General features: G+C 33.9%; 2 protein-coding genes across 2 annotated transcripts in view; both read right to left on the bottom strand.

Moving 5' to 3' along the window:
* Positions 1-621: 621 nt before the first annotated feature.
* Positions 622-4,851, bottom strand: LOC126738626 (protein YIPF1). The gene is made up of 2 exons (XM_050444051.1): positions 4,544-4,851; positions 622-1,602 (listed from the first exon to the last, which is right to left on the bottom strand). Exons 1-2 carry the CDS (start codon positions 4,761-4,763, stop codon positions 845-847), a joined length of 978 nt encoding a protein of 325 aa, XP_050300008.1. The 5' UTR covers positions 4,764-4,851; the 3' UTR covers positions 622-844.
* Positions 4,852-12,022: 7,171 nt separating this feature from the next.
* The window catches only part of LOC126738620 (uncharacterized), a 37,142-nt gene continuing 26,293 nt past the window's right edge, over positions 12,023-22,871 (bottom strand). The window contains exons 2-14 of the mRNA XM_050444042.1: positions 19,781-19,956; positions 17,158-17,304; positions 16,984-17,099; positions 16,826-16,930; positions 16,589-16,765; positions 16,339-16,531; positions 16,113-16,278; positions 15,235-15,492; positions 15,010-15,174; positions 14,345-14,514; positions 14,095-14,262; positions 13,843-14,040; positions 12,023-12,567 (exon numbers count right to left, since the gene is read on the bottom strand). Of these exons, the coding sequence (XP_050299999.1) occupies positions 12,482-12,567; positions 13,843-14,040; positions 14,095-14,262; positions 14,345-14,514; positions 15,010-15,174; positions 15,235-15,492; positions 16,113-16,278; positions 16,339-16,531; positions 16,589-16,765; positions 16,826-16,930; positions 16,984-17,099; positions 17,158-17,304; positions 19,781-19,847 (2,016 nt within the window). The 5' untranslated portion in view covers positions 19,848-19,956 and the 3' untranslated portion in view covers positions 12,023-12,481. The remainder of the gene's footprint in view (positions 12,568-13,842; positions 14,041-14,094; positions 14,263-14,344; positions 14,515-15,009; positions 15,175-15,234; positions 15,493-16,112; positions 16,279-16,338; positions 16,532-16,588; positions 16,766-16,825; positions 16,931-16,983; positions 17,100-17,157; positions 17,305-19,780; positions 19,957-22,871) is intronic.

Raw genomic sequence — 22,871 nt, 5'->3', positions numbered from 1 at the left:
CTTCCCCTGGGGCGTGATAATTAACTTAAGCTTACTGGGTAGATTGGAATACTCTACAGAAATATGGATGATATCCAAGCTTTGTAGTAACGTCCATAACCCGCGTACTATCTCTATCCTCTGGTAAGACTGTTTAGTAGGTTTGTTTTATTAACTAAACAAAGATTAATACTTCTTGGTTATTAAATTATTAATTAGTTGGACGCATTACTGTCTTCATTGACTTTGTTTCTCCATCTCCTTCTAACCCGGATTTCTGATGTATTTTCCAGGTAAATTATCCCTAATACCGTGGCGAGAGTACTACAATTTGACCGGGATCCTTTGGCAACTTTGTAGAACGTTAATCAACTTTATTGACCACCAGATGCGCAATTTCTTTTATATAACCGACATCGGATATCTCCCTGTAGCCGTTGTGTTACCTGTAACTTAAAACGGGCATCCGGCATAAAAATTTGTCATATTGCCTAAAAACACAAGTCGTCTTGTCGACCTCTCCACTGTTAATCCGATGGCTGCAAAGCAAATGATACAGTGAGAACAGAAGGAGTTGTCGTCTACAAAATGCAGACGAAGGTCTAGGGACGAGATTCTAGGTTGATAATAATACCAATAAACTTAACATTAAGACAGTGAACATATATATCAAATATTTAAATCACAAATAACATAATAAATACTGGAAAAAAATTAAAATCACAATTATTCTTGAAAGTATCTGGCTTTTGAGCCTATATGAAATTGTTTATTTAGCCTTGTGATAGCAATAAATATTAATAAGTTAAACACTGTTAAAAATTTACTCACTATAAAAGTCACTCAATGACATCAAAAACTTCATTTAAGATTTTCCAGCAACAGCGACTCCAGTAAGATTCGCAACCACACTCTTAACGGTTGTACTACTCAAAACGTGAACCGGAATTTCTTTTTGCGGTACCGTACCGGGTACATGAAAGAAGACCCACATGAAACCGGCGGCGAGCAAAAAATGCGCTCCCAAAATCCCAATTATTAAAATAAACTTTTGCTTAGATAGTCTTAGGGCGGGCATAAGGGTTAGTAGCAACACAGATCCCGACACCAACGAGGCGATCAACGTTAGTAACCACTGTAACAAGTCAATTTGTATTGACCATAAAATTGCCGCTGGAATGTAAATGAATAAAGAATAACCGTAAATGCAAATTAGTTCCAGGGCTCCTGGAGTAACTGTGTCTTCTGAGAGCACTTCTATGTCATTGCTGATTGAAGTCCATTTTAAGAGACCCCACAGAGTGAACGGTACAAGTGTCACATACAGACTTATCGTGGTAGCAGCATATGACACTAAATGAAAGTCGTATTTCCAGTGATATTTGGTGCTGGCGTGTTGTAAATAACTCGCAACATTTCCACTAATAGCTATGGTGAAAATTAAGGTAACACAAATCCAAAAAGGTCCGTAAAGATCCGGTTTAGTGCGTAGGTGGTGCTTTAAAGAATTATCCCATTTTGGGGTTATTGATGCCAAAATTCGTTCTAGGACGTCCCGTGTGTCTACGTCGAAGTACTTTTGGTAGTATTCTATTGACCAGAAGGCTTTTTGGGGTGGGGCATCTGAAATATAGAATAATCATTTAGTTTTAAGAACCTATTTGTTACTTTATTAAGTGATTATTGACCTCAATATTTTTCCATCTATTTGTAAAAATATTAAGCTCAAAATATTTAAATTACAGCTAGGCAATGTTAAGTTTGGAAGAAACTACTCAGTGATCAGGTTATGCTATGGTCTTTGAGTTTGAGGAACTAATGATATCAAGCTAATATTATAAGGAGCATGATTGATCCACAGAAAAATATATGTTTTTCTCTAAATCAAGCCCATTATTGTCTGAGATATAAAAAAATATATGTATATAAATAAATACACAACAAAAATATAAAAATCGACTTAAACTAAAAAGATGACCTATCCTAGTGAGGCTTTTAATTTATTTGAACCAACATTAATAATATCTATGTGGCCTTCACTTAGGACTTCAACAGTAGCAGATATCATTTTATTAAAAGGTGATATCTCCCTACTCACATTAGACATTTTGTTATTGAAATCTTTAGTTTAGTCCTTTTAGCCACATTTAAATATATACAATTTATAAGGTTACTATCATTAAATTTAATTAATTAATTATATAGTGTAGAAATGTCACAGACTGAGTTTTCAATTGATACAAAAGAGATTCAATAATAAAACTACTGTGGATTGAAATGCATGAGGATAAATTTTATTTTTTACTACATAAAGATATTGCAAAAACCTTGTTTCAATTTTCTCAACATGTATGGCTTCACTAGGCATCTATATTTGGCCGGCGTATTCAAGATTTGACCTAACCAACGCATTATACAATCTAATTATACTAGATAGCTGGATCCCTTGTTATTTTTAATAACAAAACCTAGTATTTTTATTGCTTTGTTTGTTATATGCCCTAATTGTTATTAAATTTCATCTTAGATTGAAAGAAAACTTGTAGAACCTTCACTTGAATCTTATTCTAGCTTAATGGCAAATTTTATATGGGTGCCAACAGGGCCGTAGCCAGGGTGGCACTGGTAAATATAATAAGTTTAATATAAATAATTATAAGTTCGGATTTCTCCAATAAGTTTAGAATCCTATTCAAGCACTCAAAAAAACTATTATTTATTCACATAAATAATCACTTTAGTAGTTTATTTTCCCGCCAAGAGAGTTTCTACATGAGGTATTCTCTGAGTGAATGGCACCCCCTGAATGACAATCCTGGCTATGGCCCTGGGTGCAGAATAGGGTATGATTTTCGAGACAATGTTATAACCTCAAACTAATCAATATTCAAAACCATTTTATTAGCTTTAAACCAGTCACAAATATTATTAAGATCCCACTGGAGCATATCAAAATCATCCCTTACAGCATCATAAAACTTAAAATCATCTGCAAAGAGCAGCCCCATTGAATAAATAAACAAAACTCAGTGGTCTACAGTGGTCCTAATATAGTTGTAAAACACCTGATCTGAGTATGCAAAAAGTTCCACAGTTTTTTCACAGTTCCACAGTTATTCAATTTTATTGCAAACTATATGATTCCATGCTTTGATGTTTCAAGTCAGACAGAGTCCGGCACAAGATCATTATAATTTCTGATTTGATAAAAATCTCTTCAAAAGTGCTGCCACATTAGATTCATAAGAAAAGCACTACACTTATATCTTGTATTTAAAACTTTTCTTAATTTAAAACTTTCTAATAATTTATCAGACAGGGTATGATAGATCATGACTGCAATACAGGATTGAAACATAATTTGACAAATAACTTTATGTCAAATTTTACTTTATAGTTTAATTTTATAAAATGTTTTAACAAAATATCTATAAATTGAAGAGCACTTGAAAGCAAGATAATATTAAAAGCAATCCTGCGATTACTGATGTAAATTAGTTAATGATGAATAGTTGCAGAGAATCACTGAAAATAATTAAAATACCTCAGATCTGAATTGGAAAAGTTTCTCTACCATTTCTGTATTTTATAAGTTTGTTTCTTTTTTATACACTTTTTACTAATTATATTTTAATTTCATGTTTGTTGATTTAGTGATTTTCTTGTAATATTTTGTTTTATTTCTCAGGCTTCCTCTCGTTTCATTTTTTTTTTCACATCTATATTTTGTTTACTTAAAAGTTAATCATTTGTTCAACAGTTATATAAAATTGTAGTTCTTTTCAATGACAAATATAAAAATTCAGTTAAATTATATATTTAAGTATATAATGCATTTCTACCAGTTATACTGCCATCAGGTATTAGCACCATAAAGTTTTCACTCTTCTGCAAACCATGGACTTCTTTTCTACTATTATTTACATAGTCATATCTCCTTTGTCATTTAAGGCTAATAAAGATTTCATTTAAATAAATGGCAAACAGTATAGGTCTACAGATAGTATAGGTAGGATGGATAGTCTACAGATTGTTATATGCCATGCTTGTGTTAAATTATCTGATGACTTATACTGATTAGAAAAAAAATAGTGACCTTTATTTCAGAGTTAATACTGAAGATCACTAGAGTGAAAATTTTAAGCATTCAGTTTTTTAAAAAACATGCTTCTGTCTTCTTTTTCAAAAACCTTTTTTAAGAAAGGAGACTGAATGATTTCTGTTCAATTCACAAGATTTATTAATCTGATTCATCTAAAGTTGTCTCTATAATGTGGACAGTGGATAATTGCCAAACCTTCAGCTTTGAAGAAAGGGAGGACTTGAAGTTTTGAATACTGCAAGAAAGTTACCTAATGGAATGCTTTAGTAATTATGTTATCCTTACTGCTAAGTTCTATGCTAAGGAACGCAAAAATTTGTGGGGATATTTAATAGACTATCAGGAAGGTCAAAATAAAATAAAACATATTCAGTGTAAAAAAAACTTTCTTACGCTGAATACGCAATTTATTTTATCTTGACTTAACAAATATGACGATTTATAATTATATATTATACCCACCATCATTTGGTACGTCTCCAGAACCACTGGGGGCTTCGGAACGTCTCATATTGTCGTCCAAAGGTGCCGAATTCGTTTTAATATTTCCGGACACGTCAATTTGCGATACTGGTACCGATACGGTGCGATTGCTGCCACCGGGGCTGTGCACTGGTACCGCCTCGATCGGATAATCTTGAAAGGAGAGTAAATCGTCCGTAGGAACTTCCTGTAGTGACATTTTTTCGTATTATTTATTGGTTTTCAGAAAAATTTTTGTTAAACGTAAACAATGTAATGTCAGTCAGCACTGTCAAAAGAACATATGAGAAATGTCAAATGTCAGTTAAAACGTCAAGTGTCGTTCGTCCAAGTGAGATCGCTCATCGCATCTTGATTTCGCGACATACGCGCGCCCTCATGGCGTTGGCGCGCAACATCTTTAGTCATGTGTGTTCTTAAACTTATCTTTATAGGCCGATTTACACGATGCCAGTAACTGGCGCCAGTCTCACTGGCTCACTGGCAAGCCAGTTTTTTACTGGCCAAGTGTTGTACCTAAAGTTGTTTACACGATCTCAGTAAGTTCAAGTCATTTGTGAATTTGCACTGTGTTGTTTTTAAAAATGAATTCGAGAAAAATTGAACTGTTCAAACAAATAACAATAAGAACCGTGATTATGTTACTAAAAGATGAATTGAGTAATATGTTAGATGAACAATTGAAAAAAAAGAAGCGACTATGGGTGAGAAAATGGATCAGTGAGAGATCAATAACAGGAGATTCGGCTTTGCTGTTAAAACAGCTTAGATTAGAAGATCCCTCTGTCAAGACACCATAATGAGAGATGCACTACCCGCAAAAATAAAATGACGTTAACATATTTAGCTACAGGAATGTCTTACCGAAGCATAAGTCACTTTTATCGTGTTTCCAAATCTGCTATATCACAGTTAATACCAGAAGTGTGTCGGGCAATTTTTAGAGCATTAAAACAATTTATTAATGTAAAGTATGTTTAATATATTCGCAATAATTTACATTACATATTTCTCAAAGCAGTCGCTATTATATCACTGGCTTGTGTGCTTTCATCCAGGCTATCATTGTGATATGAAATTGGGGAAAAATCATCGTTGTAGTGAGAAGCCGAAGGAGAACTTGTAGTGCCTGTTGGACTGATTTCTGGTGAGGGGACAGTATAATGCTGGCTGGTAGCTCGACTACTGATATTGGACGCTGGTATACGCTTGAGAGGGCATGTTTGATTGCACCGGTTGCTGAATATTAAAATATGCGGAATTAGGTTTCTTGGCTCTTATATCAGCAAGTCTGCATTGAGTTAATATGCTCTGTATTTTTTCTTAAGCAATGATTGCTTGTTCTTCGGATAATTTCTTTAATTGAGCTGATACACTCTTTCCCAATACGTCATGTTCTGTTTCTTCCATATTTTTATCTATATTTTTTAAATCGTCAATTAATGAAGACATTTGTGAGAGTTTGCTGCGCTTGATTCATTCTCCGCGGGTGATGTTACTGCCGGAGCAACCTGACACCTATTTTCCGAGCTTGGTGAAACTGAACGTTCCTTGTCGTTGATTATTGGGTTTTCTTCGACATTTTCTATGTTATCCTGCAAATAAAAGAACAAAATATATTAACAAAACTGTAATTTCAATAGGTTACAAAAAAAATATCTAATCATGTTATTTAATTTTTTAGATGCCAAATACAGAAGAGAAATAGAAAACCATTGAGGCATGCTTTAATACAAAATGGAATTTTCCAACGTGTTATGGCTCAATAGATGGAAAACATGTAGAAATCAGAGCTCCCTCTAATAGTGGAAGTGAATTTTTTAACTATAAGAAAACAAGCAGCATCATATTGTTAGCTATTGTTGATCACAACTACTGTTTTTCATACATAAACGTTGGCGCAAGTGGCCATGCATCTGATAGTGGTCTTTTCAAAAACTGTTCAATTCACGAGCAACTAGAAAATGGCCTGTTACCTGAAGAGGAAGTTATTGTTGGAGATGCAGCATTTCCGTTTAAGACATTATTATTAAAGCCATATCCAGGCGTTAACCTCAGTGCAGAAGAAAAAATATTTAATTACAGGCTATCACGTGCTAGTTTAATTACAAGGCTATCACGTATAGTCGAAAACGCTTTTGGGATTTTAGTCAGTAGGTTTCGTATTTTTGAAAAGGCAATACCGACTAACTTGAATACGGTAGATGCAATCATTTTTGCAACTTGTGCACTACATAACTGGCTAAGAAAAAAATTAAAATCTTATAACGCTGCAACTTGTATAGATAGGGAAGATCAAGATTATGGAGGCATGAAATAACTCCCTTAAAAAGTATCTCGAATCAAGGAAGTAATCATTCAGCAAATATTGCTAGAGAAAAAAGAGATAAATATAAGAATTTTTTTATGAACGACGGTAGTGTTCCCTGGCAATTTGGTCACATATAGTATTATAAAAATAGTAAATAATGGTAAACTAAACTTATAAATATACATATTATTTTTCTTACCGTTGTTCTTCGTCTTACTGCCACATTTTTGATAAAGGAATTTAACTCCTCAAACCATGTTACTAAATATTTCTAATACTTTTTATCTTATTTTTTATGTCCTCAATCATAATACCTTCGATACCAATTTCGGTCCGAATTTGTTGAAGAGCCGATATTCGGTTTTGTTTGTTTTTATATTCCTGGCATCGAATATTCCATAGGCATTCATGCTCTCTATACAGTTGAACAAGCTGTAAAGTTTCATCTGCACTAAACTTACGGGCCATTTTTTCAAAAACACCCAGAAATAATTACAAAAAATAAACTAAATAATTCAACTTTCAAGACAGCCTTCCTAAGTATGCTACTGACTGGCTGCAACGTGGTTAGACGCTGCCTAAGCACTGGCGCGGGTGTTGCGGAGCATGGAGGTGAAATCGACTGGCATGAAAAATAGGCGAACCCTCTATTCTCGCCAGTGCAGTCGACCAGCATTGGACTGGCACAGAATAATGTATATACGATACCAGCGCTGACGTGCCAGTGAGACTGGCGCCAGTTACTGGCATCGTGTAAATCGGCCTTAACACACATTGCCGCAATTTGTTTCTTTAATAATTTAAATTTTAAAACTCGTTGAAAAACCTTAAGAACCGTGGGACCAAAAAAAAGCACATCCAAGGCATGAATATCGAATCTTTTCACGGATGTCTGTAAAAAAAGTATATAGACTATTGAAAAGTTACCATGTAAGTAATGTTTTTGAGGTGCGCGATCAGTATGGAATAGTGATTACCGAGAATGCTGTTCGTGACACACCTAGTGCTGCAAGTTAATTAACTGAAGGGTTTAATTAGAAACCTCTGGAAATTTTAGGAGTACAAATCCTTATTAAAATGTTAATAACCATTCAATGAAATTTCTAAACAAAAAAAACCTTGGTTTATATTTGAATCGTGAATTTCCAAAAGGACTCAACTCGGATTTTGATCAAATTTGACTTTTCCGAAAATTTTTCAGGTTCAATAGTAGGCCAACATTTTATGAAGGAAAAGGGCTCATATCTGATTTTGTTCTGACAAATACAAACCCGTGGTTTTAAAACAAAATTTCGAAAAGGACTCATCTCGGTGAGATGGGTCGTAGCGAACCATCACCAGTACGGATGGGTCCTTTTCGTAATGCATTCCGACGCGTTTAGTAAATGAAGCGAACCAAAAAGGGGATTTCTTATTTTTATAAGACGTGAATTTTATTGGAGTATAGGCATCGTAAAGTTTGCTTGTTTCAGTGGCTTTACGACAGTTGCTTGGTGTACGTCAAGTTTGTCATTTGAATTAGTATACAATCACATATTTTGGGTACTGTTTTGTTCAACGTTTTAAATTTTTTTCTAAACAATGAGTGAGTCTAGTAGTTCGGACGAGACAGAGACAGGAGTAGAGAAAAAGAAGCGAGGAGTAAGAAATAGTGAAATGTATAAAAATGTAATTATCAAAAAAGCCAAAGTTAAGGGACTTGCACACAAAAACCACGTGGGTAAAAATATTCCTTGTAGGAAATCTGGGCCTAGTTGTAGGTAAGTGTATACCTATGTTCTATTACATAATTAAAAAATAATAGGAGATGTGGATAGAGGTAGATAAATAATGTTATTTATTTAGTAGGTAGATATTATATTTAATATATAATATATACAAAAATGGTTTTGTGAAAAAATAGTTTTATCTTTGTAGGTGCATTCGAAAATGTTTCGATCTTTCCGATGATGCCAAAAAAGCAATATTGAATCGCATAAATGGTTTTAATACCAAAGATGAACAGGACATATATATTCAAGGATTGACGGAGGTGTTCCCTGTGAAGGATACTTCTAAACGTCAAGAAGATAAAATTAGTAAGCCAAAGAGTTACTCTTATATGTATTTTTTCGAAGCAGATGGAAATAGATCAGAAGTATGTAAAGTAGCCTTCCTAAACTTGCATGGTGTTACCGACAAGAGAATAAAGAGAATTCGACTACTAAAAATTGCAAATAAAAGCCCCCACGATATGCGAGGAAAATCTGCCGGGTTTAGAAGCAATTTAATGCCCGCAGAAACTTGTGCTTTAATTCACAACTTTATAGAGTCAATTCCTATTAAAGAAATTCACTATTCAAATAATATTGTAAAAAAATACTTATCATCTGTTTTGAATGTGACAATATTGCATGAGAGATTTTTGGCAAAATATCCAGAAAGCAAAGTAAATTATCAGTTTTTTAGAAATTATTTCAATGTAAATTTTGACTTGGCATTTGGTAGGCCACAAATTGATGTGTGCTCAAAATGTGAAGAAATTAGCGTTAAGCTGAAAAATCCCCATTTAAACGATTATGCCAAGAGGGTCGCCAGTGCGGAGCTAATCATACATAAGCGTCGGGCATCGAAGTTTTTTAATAAAGCCAAAGCTATTACAGAAAAATGTAACAAGAACGGCAGTACCATTTTCGGATTGTCTTTCGATTATATGCAGAATCTACCACTGTCAGTACTTCCAGTCCAGAAGTGTTCTATTACCGCCAACTTTGGGTATACGAATTCTACGTACATAATATGAAAACGGGGAAGGCAACTTTGTATTCCTATCACGAGGGCCAAGCGTTGAAGGGACCAAACGAAGTAGCTTCGTTTTTAAATGACTTTATATGTAAAAATGTTCGTGAAAATATTACAGAATTACATTTATTCTGCGACGGATGTCCTGGCCAAAATAAAAATAATACCATAATAAAAGATTATCGCTTTGTCACTTAATCGAAATTTAAAAGTTTTTCTTTATTTTCCCCAAAGAGGTCATTCCTTTAATGACTGTGATAGAGATTTTGCAACCATTAAGCGTAAGATTAGAAGAGAAGATCGTTTATTTACTCACGAGCAGTATACGAATTTAATACTCAGTAGCACTAAAACAGACAAATTTTGTGTAAAAACGATAACTTATACCGATATCATTGATTTCAAGGCATGGTGCAAAGTACACTTTAAAGCAAAACCGTTATCAGAAAGATGCTATGGAAAAAAAGTTGCTAAAGAAAATAAAGTATCTTTTCAAGTTTCAACTTTTTATGAATTTGACTTTAATCCAGAAAAGCCTGGAGAAGTTTTATGCCGCCCCTTCATTGACAGCGAAATTAATACTGAAACTTTTAGCCCCAGCTTTCAAAAACTAAAGGTATTTGTGCTAATCTTCCTACTGTTGAAGACTTTCCATGCTACTCCTAAAAACTGCCAATAAATAACTTAAAAATGACTGACTTAAAAAAGTTGAGGGAGTATATATCTGCAGAATATGAAGACTTTTACGATAGTATTTTGAGCTGGCCGACTACTGACAGAGAAGCAGGAGCTGACATCGAACAAGACTTTTAGCAGAGTTACTTTTTATTTGTTATTATTTTCCAAATAAATTAACAAACAAAAATTTGATCTTTAAGGATTTTTTTTAGTTTTTTGTATCTTTCTTTAAAACATAAAGTTGAAGTTTCTTTATTAATGTTCTTGTGATTATATAACCTCTCAAGTGGTGCTTAAATTTCGAAAACGGCTCACCTCGGAAAATTCTAAAGTCCATTTTCTCCATGTATACTTATTTGAAAAGAAAAAAATTTGGCAAGGTTAAGATGTCAAACAAAGGTTGTGAATATTAGGAAAATTCATATTTTCGTAGTTTAAATCTGTCAGAAGGAATTCAGTTATTAGCTTTTCCTGGAAAATTACGGTTTTGCGAGATAAGCCCTTTTCGAAATTCACGATTCATTTATTTTTGATATCAGACTATGATTATATGAAAGTCCTTTGAGAGTTATCCTAAGATACAGAGTATAAACAAAAAAAACCTTGGTTTATATTTATTTTTTATATCAGAATATGATTATATGAAAATCTTTCTAAAAAAGTAATATAATAAATTTAAAAATGGATATCCTATAAGGTTCTCAACTTCCCTAATTTTCAAAAGTTAGTAGGGGAAGTCTTTTCTCCACAAATAAAACGCTAATCCTCTAATTTCAGGAGTTATGCATTTCGGCAAGTGTTCTTGCTATCATCAGATTTGTGTATGTGTTAAGTAACCCAAGTCTGATGATAGCAAGAACACTTGCGGAAATGCATAACTCCTGAAATTAGAGGATTCGCGTTTTATTTGTGGAGAAAAGACTTCCCCTACTAACTTTTCAATTTTATATTGACTCCACTTCAGAATGGACTTCTTCCTTTCCTAATTTTTTTACGATTTTTCGTACATTCGTTGTTTTTCTTACTCATACATAAATATTACATAATTAGTATTGAATTGTGAATTGAATTGTCGAAACAGTGGGCTGCCAAGGCAGTTATGCATATAGGTCTCCTAATGGACCCGTCATGCCCCACCGGGGGTTACCAGAGCCCAACAGCCTTAGAGAAACCGATAAGGCTCTTTGGTCTGAAGGACTTAAAGTCACTCGGTACACTGAAAGTGTTACCCAAGTATTTGAACCTGGCGCGCGTGAGTGCTGGGCACTCCCCGACTACATGGTCAACGGTTTCATCCTCCTCGCAGCACCATCGGCATTCCGGGTTGTCCGCGGTGTTGTACCGATAGTATGGAGATGGCTTCTTAAGTGCCAGTGACCGTTTAAAAGACCTGTCACTAGCCGAATTTCGCGTCTTTTTAGGCGTAGTAGATTTTTGGTGAGACAGGCAGAGGGCCCACTTATGTGCGCTTTGGCCTGTCTCATACCAGGGGACTCAGTCCATCTTCGGTGAGTCCACTTGTCCAGTAGACCCTTCATTGACGAGACCGCAACGCATTTGGCGATACCAACTATGGGTTCCGGCCCCATCGGCACATTCGCGGATCCCAGTCTGGCAAGAGAGTCCGCTTCCTCATTACCTCAATGGCCTTAATAATTAGTATTATATTAGGAAATCAAACAAGTATGAAATTTTCATTTTAAATTTATTTATTAGATTCATTTGAACACATTTTGATTTCAGTTTCAAGTTTAACTAAATAAGCATGACATATATATTTATATCTAAAGTAATATGTATTATGTGATCCTTTAGTAAAATGTGTTTTAAATTTAATTATTGTTATCCTAATAAAGCACATTTCAAGTAAAAAACAACAATAACAAAATACAATTATCAAGCAAGCTTTCGTCTTACTATTAATATTAAAATAAGACTTATAAAACTACACACAAAAAATATAAAGCTCATTTTATACAAAGTAAAATAAAAAAGTTGCATCTCTCGTGACAAAAAATAAAATATTTACAACGATAACAAGAAAAAGTACAGATCATCATCATGGACTTGTATGAGAAATATTATAAAAAAATATAGAGATTCACGTTTTTTTTCTATTATAAACTACATAATAAATAACTTTGACTCTAATATCTGAAGTGCCCTTTTTTTGATTTGCTATTGTGGTAGACCCTGAGTGGCGTGTAGGAACCATTACCATTCCCGTTCATACCTATAAATAATTAAAATATTTGTTTGATAACTTTTTCTAACCCTAATAGCACAATATATATTCCATAAATATTACTTGAATGTTCACTAAAAAAACTCAAAAAATATCTGTGAATATTCCAGAAACAATTAAAGAGCGATGTTCTTGGAACATTTACTGAATATCAATTGTCACATGTTCTACCACTGTTGCCTGTTCTGTGTTAAGATTTGGTATCTATGGATGTGATTTATGTCAACATTATTAAATTTTTAATAAATGAGAATTACGAGAAGTTTTCGAGGATTTCTTATTTTTTTGAGTGTCCCTTCATATAATTTAAAAAAATATATTAAATCCATAAAGACAAACTTAAAAACTCTTCAAAGCTGCTACAACCACACATTCATCGGCCCTTCAGTGTTTGCTCAAACTAGCTAAAAAGCAAGAAAATGTCGACAAAAGCATAAACAAAAGATTCCCAAAATCCAGAAACAAAAATTTTTTGGGAAGAAATTTAAATATTTTGAATAAAAGTAAAATAAGAAATGTCTTTAAAAGATTGGAACAAACATGACTAAAAAAGAAGACCTAGAAGAAATTTAAGACCTAAAGGTGTAATTTTTTTAAAACGAAATTAAGCCATTAATAATTAAATTGGTTCTAGTGACTACTTTGACCTCCTTATTAAACAAACCACGAGATGCCATTGCACAAGCTGACCTTAGCCTCTAAAGTCCTGGAGTTCTTACCAGTAAGCTCATCAATCCATACCTTTGCATCTCAATAATACTCCTAGAATTTCCAATTTATTAATTCAATTTATAAATAAGTTCATCGATTTGAATTGTCCTATATTTGGAAGTAAATTTGGACCTAAAGACCTAAAGACCGTTATAAGAATACTCACTACTATTAGCCTTAGTATTTAGCACAAATAGTGTCAAAAAACATAAACATTTGCTAAGAAAATTAACTAAAAAATTCCTAACCACTGAAATTGTGAACTTAGAATTACGTTTCTTTCCTCAGATCCGTCCCAAGGATTTAATAAAAATTTATTACGTAGCAGAAACCACTGAGGTCACAATGACCTCTGGTTTTCTAAATGCCTAAAAAAAAGTTTTCATAAAATTAAAACGTTTCTGACAAGACATTCAGATAATATCAATACCACACATTTAATAAACTTTTCTAAAGCAACACTGGTAGAACTATAGTGGTATGTTGCCTCAATTATGTGTGTGCTATTTGCACTATAAAATTGCATGTTAAGCTCACAAAAGTTATGCTCACTTTGTACAACGGCCGGAGCAGGATCCGGGGGCAAATGCATAGGCGCCCCACACTTCGGTTTTAAGTAAAGATGGTACGTTAAATAATAAATAAAGGCAATAATGGCAGCTGCTATAGTGAACCATTGGTGGACCCAGTTAAAGTTAGCCGGATATTCATCATAAGCGAGACCTCCCAAAAAGGCACCGATGCAACGACCTGTAAAAAGTTGATTTTATTGTCAAGAAAAACAAGAATACACGAAATTCTTACCTAAACAGAAGTGAGCAACAACTGGCAGTGCTTGTCCGCATGCGGTTAATTTTCGAGGCACCAGATGCCTCAAATACAATACGGCAGTGACGTACATTAGATGGAGGGTAAATATTTCTAAGAACTCGCATAGGAATAGAAGTGAGGCATTTTTAATGCAATATAGAGCTGAAAAAGAAAATATATAATATAATAGTTTAAAAATCACATTTTCTATGTGATCGGAGGCTTTCAATTTAGATATACTTACTTAAATGGTGGCAAATGTAGTTAACTAGGCAGAAAATGAGTATGTTGGAGTGTCCACAATAATCAACGATTTTTTCAGCGAAAATCAAGAAGAGTACAGCTGGTATGGCACCAATAGTCAGAGTTAGTCCTATAATAAGCGAATTGCCTTCTGGTAATTTTGCTACGTGCCTATAAGAAATATGAGTTTTGGATATCTGTTATAAATATATGCAATTCTTCTAAATTTACTTTTAATACCAAAATAACTGTATTTATTAATTAACCCTTTTCACCAATTACTTTAATTCAGATGCAAATTCCGATAAAAACGCAAATAGATTCTGTGACCTGTGGCTTCAGATACGTCATAAAATACGGGATCTGGTACCTAAAAGAAGTGAGAATGCGGTAGAAAATTGAATTGTAAGGCAGTGGGCACATCTCCCAATATAACCGTGGTGCCCCAACGAGTGTTACCAGAGGCTAAAAGACTTAATGTCGCTGGATAAACTGTATGCATTACCTAGATATTTAAACCTAGCGCGCTTGAGTGCTGGGCACTTCCCAATAACGTGGTCTACAGTCTCCTCAACCTACATATCAGATCGGAACTTTTGTGTTATTGAGTTAAGTTATTGAAAAACTAAGATTTTGTTCAAAAATAAGTTGAAAAAATAAACTTACCAAGGCAAAAATGAATCAATGCTATTCCAAAATACCCCTAATAAAAACAAAACAACTCCTAAGGCAGCAGTTTCTAATCCATATTTTCTGACCGCAGACATAGGTAAAGCTAGCAGCCCACATCTCGTATGCCACCACCACTCTGGAGGACTTAAAGGCATTTTCCTAAAGACAAAAAATAATAAAAAATCCGAAATAATAATGTGACGATATTATTCAACTTACTCATCGATCGCTAACAGAATCACAGCAAGTGCCATTAAAACGGTAAAACAGATGATTCCTTCGAAGAAGCGCCCATCAGCGACGCCTCCGATGATGGGTGCAAAAAGGCCAAAGCCCAGAGCCCCACAGGCAATTTGTTTACCGATATCACCACGCCCTGTTGAGGTTTCCCTTGTTGCGATCACTACCGCTGTGCCTAAAAGGGTAACAGCTGCCGCTATAAATACGTCTCCGAAGGATTTGATGAAAAGATACAACCTGAAAATAAGTGTTTTGGATTAATTTAGGAGAAGCCACTACATTTAGAAAAATGCCTAAGGTAGAGGTAGAACATCTAAGAATGGTAAGATATTGGCAAATGACAAAAAATTATACACCATCATTAGTTCTTAGGAGTCTCATTATTCAACGTCTTGTATAAAAAATCAAATTCAAGTATGAAGAACAGAGATCCATTTGCTCCAACTTCAATAGGTTGCGCTCAACAGCTTACTCATTTAGTATGAGTTGCTGCTCTGCTGTTGAGACGAGTTGTTTCATAAGTTGCAAGCATCCGAAGAATATCTAGAAGCCAAAACAGTATGAGCTTCCAACAGTGAAGAACCCCACCTTACAAAACAACAATTTGCTCAAATCTTCTTTATCTGATTGTTCAAATGACCCTTTAATTGAATACTCCTTCAAAATCTCTTTAGGAGTTGAAACTAAACTTAAAGACGGACACTCTGTTCCTCTCATTTGATCTCTATTTTTCGCAGTTATATTTATGGTTTAATTTCTCAATTTTCTGTTTCTCTAAGAAATTGAAGGGGAATATACAAAGCTATTATTAAATATCTGAATTTTACCATTTACCATACTGTTTTTATTATTCTTACCAAAAACTAATGTTATCATAACCACACTGTGACCGTTTTAAAAGGGAATCGGTGTTGTTGTATGGATCCTGAATTTCACACACTAAAACAGGCTTGCAGTCTTCGGAAAAGTCTTTTTGAAGGTTTGCAGTTACTTGGTCTGGAATTCTACAGCTGAATTCTTGGTCTAAAACGAATTAAAACAATTTCATTTATTAAGTTGCAATCAGTTAAAATTGACACTTACCAAGTGGATACTTGCAAGTGTCGGTTTCATTATCACTAATCTGAATAGTGGGTCTTAATCCCAACATGAGTTTAATAGCACCAATGGAAGTATCGACCGCACAAATCTTGTTGGTTCCGCTGCGATTTTGGTAACATAGGTGAGGATATGGTTCGGGAAGGTATTCTTGATTAAAGTCCTGCGTAGGTGGTTCCTATATAACAAATAAACCAATGTACAATGACCAATATTGGTTCAGATTACCACTCACGTTATCAGATTCTCCATTCAATATGTTATTGATGATAGCCCCTTCGTAGTTATAATCATCCGTATCGTATTCGTGACTAACATATTCATTTGGTGATGGCGTAGTGAACTCTTCACCTTTGTATGTTGAAGTGGCATTGCAGGTGAATCTGCATTTTTTCACCAGAACTTCGCCTCTCTTAAATAAATTAAAATCAGTTGGGTACGATGAAGTGAGTATAGAATGTCAATGGTTTACCTCAGATCCCCAGTTGTAGCAAATTCTCTCGGCTCCACACCGATCTTGCAAAATGAATCCAGCATTCTCGTCACAACTAAAAGAAACATTTGGAGGACTCCTCATCTATAAAATTATACACAAATTATGTCAATAGTGTTTCAACATTATTTACTTACAATAGGAGGTATCAAAATAAGCAACCAGTAGAATATTGTGGCTAATATACAACACAAAAGGATCATAACTCTTAGATAACGACCAGTTTTGCTTCTTGGAGCCCCACCAAAACCACCTAAAATGTAAGAATTTAGGTACATCGATACTTTGCTTAATAGATAAAACTATTTTACCAGCTAATCTATCAGCTAAAGGTGCAGCTACCAAAGGGCCAATCAGAGCTATCAATGGAGCTATGCCGGATACTATTATAGCTTCATCTCTGGAGAGTCCGAGGGCGTTCATTTGCAGTGGAATGAAGGGCAGCAGAGAGCCAACAGCTAAAAAAATTAGGTTTAATATTTTATAGTATTTTTTGTGAGGTAAGAGGAACTGATTTTGTCCTTTTGATGACATTTTTAGGAATCATTAGACCTTGTAATTGGTAAGAATGCTGAGTTTTCTTCCAAGAAAGTATCTCAATAGTTTCTAAATAATAACGGTGAATCTTACGTTATTATATTAATTAACGAATCGTATTGCAGGAAGATCTTGAAAATCCTAGGTAAAATCGTAAATTATGTAAGTGATACTGAATTTTATCAATGATCAGGTCAAGATCAATATCAATTTGAGGTCATCTGTAAAAGGCATGAAGTGATTGCTAGTGCAGGCTTTACATAATCTTATATCGTTAATAAAGTTGTCGAGCTGTCATTTGTGCAATAGCTTCCAAACCAGGAGATTAGCAATTAATCAATATCAAGCCTTCTGATCATATGAAGCAATACGCTAAACAAGGTAACCACCGATACTATAGGCATGGAATTTCTCAGTTTAAAGATTATGTTTGACTCTGTCAAATGCCTTGGCAAAATTATTCTAATTAGAGTCTACAACGTTACCCTTCTCCAAGGCATCGGACAGAGCTCCGCAATATAGAATAAATAGATGAAAACGAGTCTGTTGTTTTATAAGGACAACAGTGATTAGGTCTTTGTAAAGTAACTGAAAAAAATGTTAAAGCAATTGATCTATAGCCATCTTCTAGCATCTTGGGAAGTAAAAATCAAAATTGTTGAATATAAGCCACAAGTAATGTTTTTTACTAAACAAGATGCACCTGTTTTGCAAATACATCAAGGTTATTCAAAATAAAAAAATCTGACCCCTATCATATTGGCAAAGGACAATGCTTCACCGAAGTAAAACAAACACTATCGTTCTCTTTTTAACTTGTGATTTAAATTTAATTATTTAGATTTTTAGACCAGTCAATAGTTAGATTCTCGCTCTTAAGGCCTGAATTTTCGAGACGTATATTCGAACAAAAAGGCCTTAGTATCTGGGAGACTCGTCAGTTTAGAAGATTAATTCTATAACTTTTTGGCCGAAGTCTTATACAATGTAAATATATGCTAACTTCAAATATCTTATAAGAAATAGGCTCTGAGCGAAAAATTACAAAGCTTAGATTCAACTGATCTGAACTTTTTCTGGTCAAATTAACAATGTTGAAAACCTTGAAGAGATTGAATTGACGAGGTGCAAGATAACCACCCTGAGGCCAGTCAGAGATGATAAATGGCATATTAAAAACGTCCCTTAAAGCAGACAAAATGCTTTCTAGCATAGTTATATAAGAGTGCAAGCAGGATAATAGGGAACCACCAATTAAGCATGAATTTTCTCAGATTAAAGATTATTGTTGACTCTGTCAAATTCCTTGGAAAAATCACTGTAAACACAGTCTAGTACATTACCATTTCCAAAGTATCCGACAGGACTTTGCAGTATAAAAGGAACAGAGAAGTCAGTGGAATGCAATACTGTTATGGAATAGTGACAGTGATAATGAGAACAGTGATTAGAAGTTCTTTATAAAGTAACTGCAGGATGAGAGAAATTGATCTATAGCAATCTTCTAGCTTCTTAGGAAGTAAGCAACAGAGAGTGGTTTGTTGAACTACAAAGATTGGTTTTTTAATAAACAGGATACATTATCTGACCTTGGCCTTTGAATCACATCATTCTCTTATATTTTGCGAATATATCAATGTTCTACAAAACAAAAAAGCTGATCTCTATCGTATTGACAAATGTAATCTTGAAGTATACTTATGAAAAATATCTTGCTAATAACTGTGCAATGCCTTGCATCCTGTTGTGTATCCCCATTATATTAAGAAACAAAACAGCTCACCAATTCTCCTCAAGCAGTATATATACGACTGGCCAATTTCCTTCTTGAACGCCAAAATGCTCACAAGTTAAACAAAGAACGACAATGCTGCACCGAAGTGTTCTCTTTTCAACTTGTGTCTTAGATTTGTCTGACAAGTTAATAAACAAATTTCCGATCCCAAGACCTGAATTGTCCAGACGTGTATCACTTTTTAGCATAAATCTTGCATAATATAAATACGTATATGCTTCAAACAGCTTGTAAGGAATAGGTGTGAGTGCAGAATTCGAAAGTTTAGATACAACTGTTTTGAATCTTTGCTGGTCGAATTTATAATGTTGAAACCACTGAAGAGATTGAATCGAAAACGTGCAAGAAAATCACCCTGCGGAAAGTCAGAGAACAATGCTTCACCGAAGTTGGAGAAATTTCTTTCTCACTTAGTACTTAGATTTAGCAGTTATACAGATTTTCTAGTACTTAGAAATTTAATATATTAATTTCCTTGGCTAGACCTGTATATTGCCAAAAGGCATTACGATCTGATGGCATCCTCAGTTCTGAAGGCCTATTCTATGAAATACTTCTTAGACTCCAAAGTAAATATTATGCATATCTCACATACAACTTACCACCAAAAAACAAAAACAAAACACATTTTAGAGTCAGCAAATTGGCGTTGATCCATTTGATCTGCATGGTTGTAAATTATCTTTAAACACTGTAAATTTCTAATTTAAGGACTAAGTGTATTCTCGGTAGACTGCTCGTATTCTCATCTCTTGTTAGATGATAGAGGGATGGTCATCTGCAAAAGAAAACATCAAATAACTAAACAATCTTCAATATTTAAGCAGGAAAAATCAATTCACTCTTTATGTATAAACTTTAATTAAACCTCCATTTATATCCAAGCTTTAATTAAATTTTCATTTGGCCCTAAAGTGTTAAGCTACAATGCAATTTATGCACATAAAAGGGTCGGTAATGGCTATGGAAACAAGATCATCAGGCGCAGGCCAATCATGTGGATGTTTTACCGAAAATTGCTCTATATCGTTCACTTCTAAATGACAAGATAATGCCATTAGGGATCGACAGTTTTTAAGCCTGGAAGGCTTTTAGGAAAACATCCTAATTGTTCCTTTAAAAGCAAATATTTTTGGGGCCTAAAATATTTGATATTTCGTCACTCATATTTGGTCACATCGATAGAGAATTAAGCTAAATATAGAGCAACGCATACGCTCTATCTATCTAAATGAAAATCGATATGGGAAATTGAATTCCTTTTATACGGGACAGCTAGGGATGGATGTAGAAGTAAAATAAATAGTCGGTGATGGATTCTCTTATTATTAGATAAAAATCCACATTAAGAAGTGTTTTTATATTTAAGGGTTAAAAAAATAAATAAAAACCCGAATTTTTTATGAAAGTTTAACACTCTTCATAAGAGGAAACCATACAATTGGTTGTCATAAAACTACCTCAGCCTGTATACGAGTTAAAGAAAATCTAAACACCTTGATATACCGATAGCCCGGACAAAGTAACCCTTGGTCGATAAACTACGCAGTTGTTTCTATTCCGCCGTTTTGCTTGAAAGCCCCTATAAATGCAAACATTAGAGCGAATTCGCACCCTCTTACTTCTTATGCGCCTTTCCTATCTATTAAATATCAGATACATCTGCCTATACCTTATATAGCAAATAACTATTATTGTGTTGTCAATACAAAAAGACTGTTTTAATGTATATTAGTTTGGACATAATGATGTCAGCCATACGTGGCACATCCGGTATGTAAGAATTAAATCCACAGGAAGTCCAAAATATGAATTTTAATGTTAATCGTGGGTAAATTTATGAGGCGAGTAATTAAACTGAATAAGGGAAACATACAAAAGAGATTATCCATATTACAAAAACAGCTATAGGAAAAAAACAAATTCTAAATTTATCGTTTTTATATTTTGACTTCCCATTGAAGACCAAATGGAAAATATAAATAGCAAAACAAAAATAAACTTTCAAGTACCGCGGTGCCTGATCTATTTGTTTTTGATAGGTTCTGTAGTCATTAGTAAAAATAGATTAAAAGAAGTGTCCCTAAAGAGCCCTTTTAGTGGGTTTATTATTGATTAAGAGAGGTTATTGTAAATTATTTATGGATTATTGATGTTTATTTGACCCAAATTTTAACAAAATAGGTTATGAGACTTTAGGATTTGGAGTTACAAGTTATAATATGTTATTGAGAAAAACATATTATATATTCTCATATAAGGGTAGTGCATTTTATTGAAGTAAATTTTGAACAAACCTACATTTAATTAAGGCCTAAACGTCTTAGATTTTAGGAGTTCAGTTAGAGGGCTTCGCTTTATATTCGGAGATTAAGTAAAATTAATATGCAAACTTCCATTGCCTTTATTTTATAGTTAGGACAATGTTTCGGTTGGGAAATATCTCTAACCGATCTCAAATGTAAACTTAACAACTATTGTACGCTAAGGCTTTAACACTAGAGGTGTATGACGTCTGGTCATGCGTGTCTGAAAACCTCTGCTCGGGTCCACTTTCTTATTCTTTTATCCTGAATTCCAGTGGTCGCTTTGTCTCGCCTATGTATGACATTTCTAACTATATCGTGAACTTGGTGCTTAGCTTAATTGCTCCTAAAGTTTTATAGCTCTGCATCACTTTTGTCTCAAATGATAATTGAGCGCCTCGTCTTATTATTGATGACATCCAGGATCTGGAGACTTCAAAGAACTTCTTTGACAAACTCAAGTAGATTGTCTTTTATAGGGATATTTTAAATCATTGGTCCATACTAATATTATACCTATTATAGTGGATGAGGACGGTCTAAGAAAACATAATTCTTAAATAATATATTTGCTTGACTTTGGCCTATGTAATTTGATTGAAACCTGAAACAGACAGCCCTTAACGTTAAAACCCTCTTGCAACCAGCACAATAATTAAATTTGAAAGATATTGGAATCCAATCATTTAAAATCGTAAAATTAAATTATGTAACCTAATTAAGGCTATTTAAACAGGCTTTCCGAAATAAAATCCAATCAATCAATCAATCGGCCCCAACGCCGTCGGTAAATATTTGGAATTCGACATCCCAATTAACCCAACTCTAATAACTTGTTTATGACTTTAACACTTACAGTTAGTTTAATGTACCCAATAAACTTTCAGTTTATTACCCAGAAATGCAGACAAAAATACATTTAAGTGAGAAAAATATTGGAATATTTTTATCAAGGACCTAGTTTTTGAGTAAAGGTGAAAAAATTGAGGGCGTTCAGTAAACGCAAAAATAATGTAGAAAGTAAAACAAAATCATCTTCTTATGTTGATGACATGTCTATTGTCAAATTTTATTCTATAGTGATAATGCGCATATCTAAGTGCAACACCTGTTTTTGTGGGAAATAATATTTTGATCTGAGTACAAAATCAATTCAACCCCAAAGTAGTAAAAGGGATAAGGTTCAGTAAAATCCTATTATTTTTAGAGGATACCATTTACGAGATATATTAGAGGTATATTAAGCCATATTGAGAGGTAAGATATATATTTTTCGAGAATTAGAAAACTACGAGATACAACACGACATGTTTAATTTACATAAAAAATTAAAGCAAATTAGCGGCAATAATCGACTGACTCAAAGCCACTATCTAAAAGACCACAA

Source organism: Anthonomus grandis, chromosome 7 (assembly GCF_022605725.1).
Source record: "Anthonomus grandis grandis chromosome 7, icAntGran1.3, whole genome shotgun sequence".
Taxonomy (NCBI): domain Eukaryota; kingdom Metazoa; phylum Arthropoda; class Insecta; order Coleoptera; family Curculionidae; genus Anthonomus; species Anthonomus grandis.
Note: the sequence above shows the minus strand (reverse complement) of the source record. Positions and strands in the feature narration are given on the sequence as shown.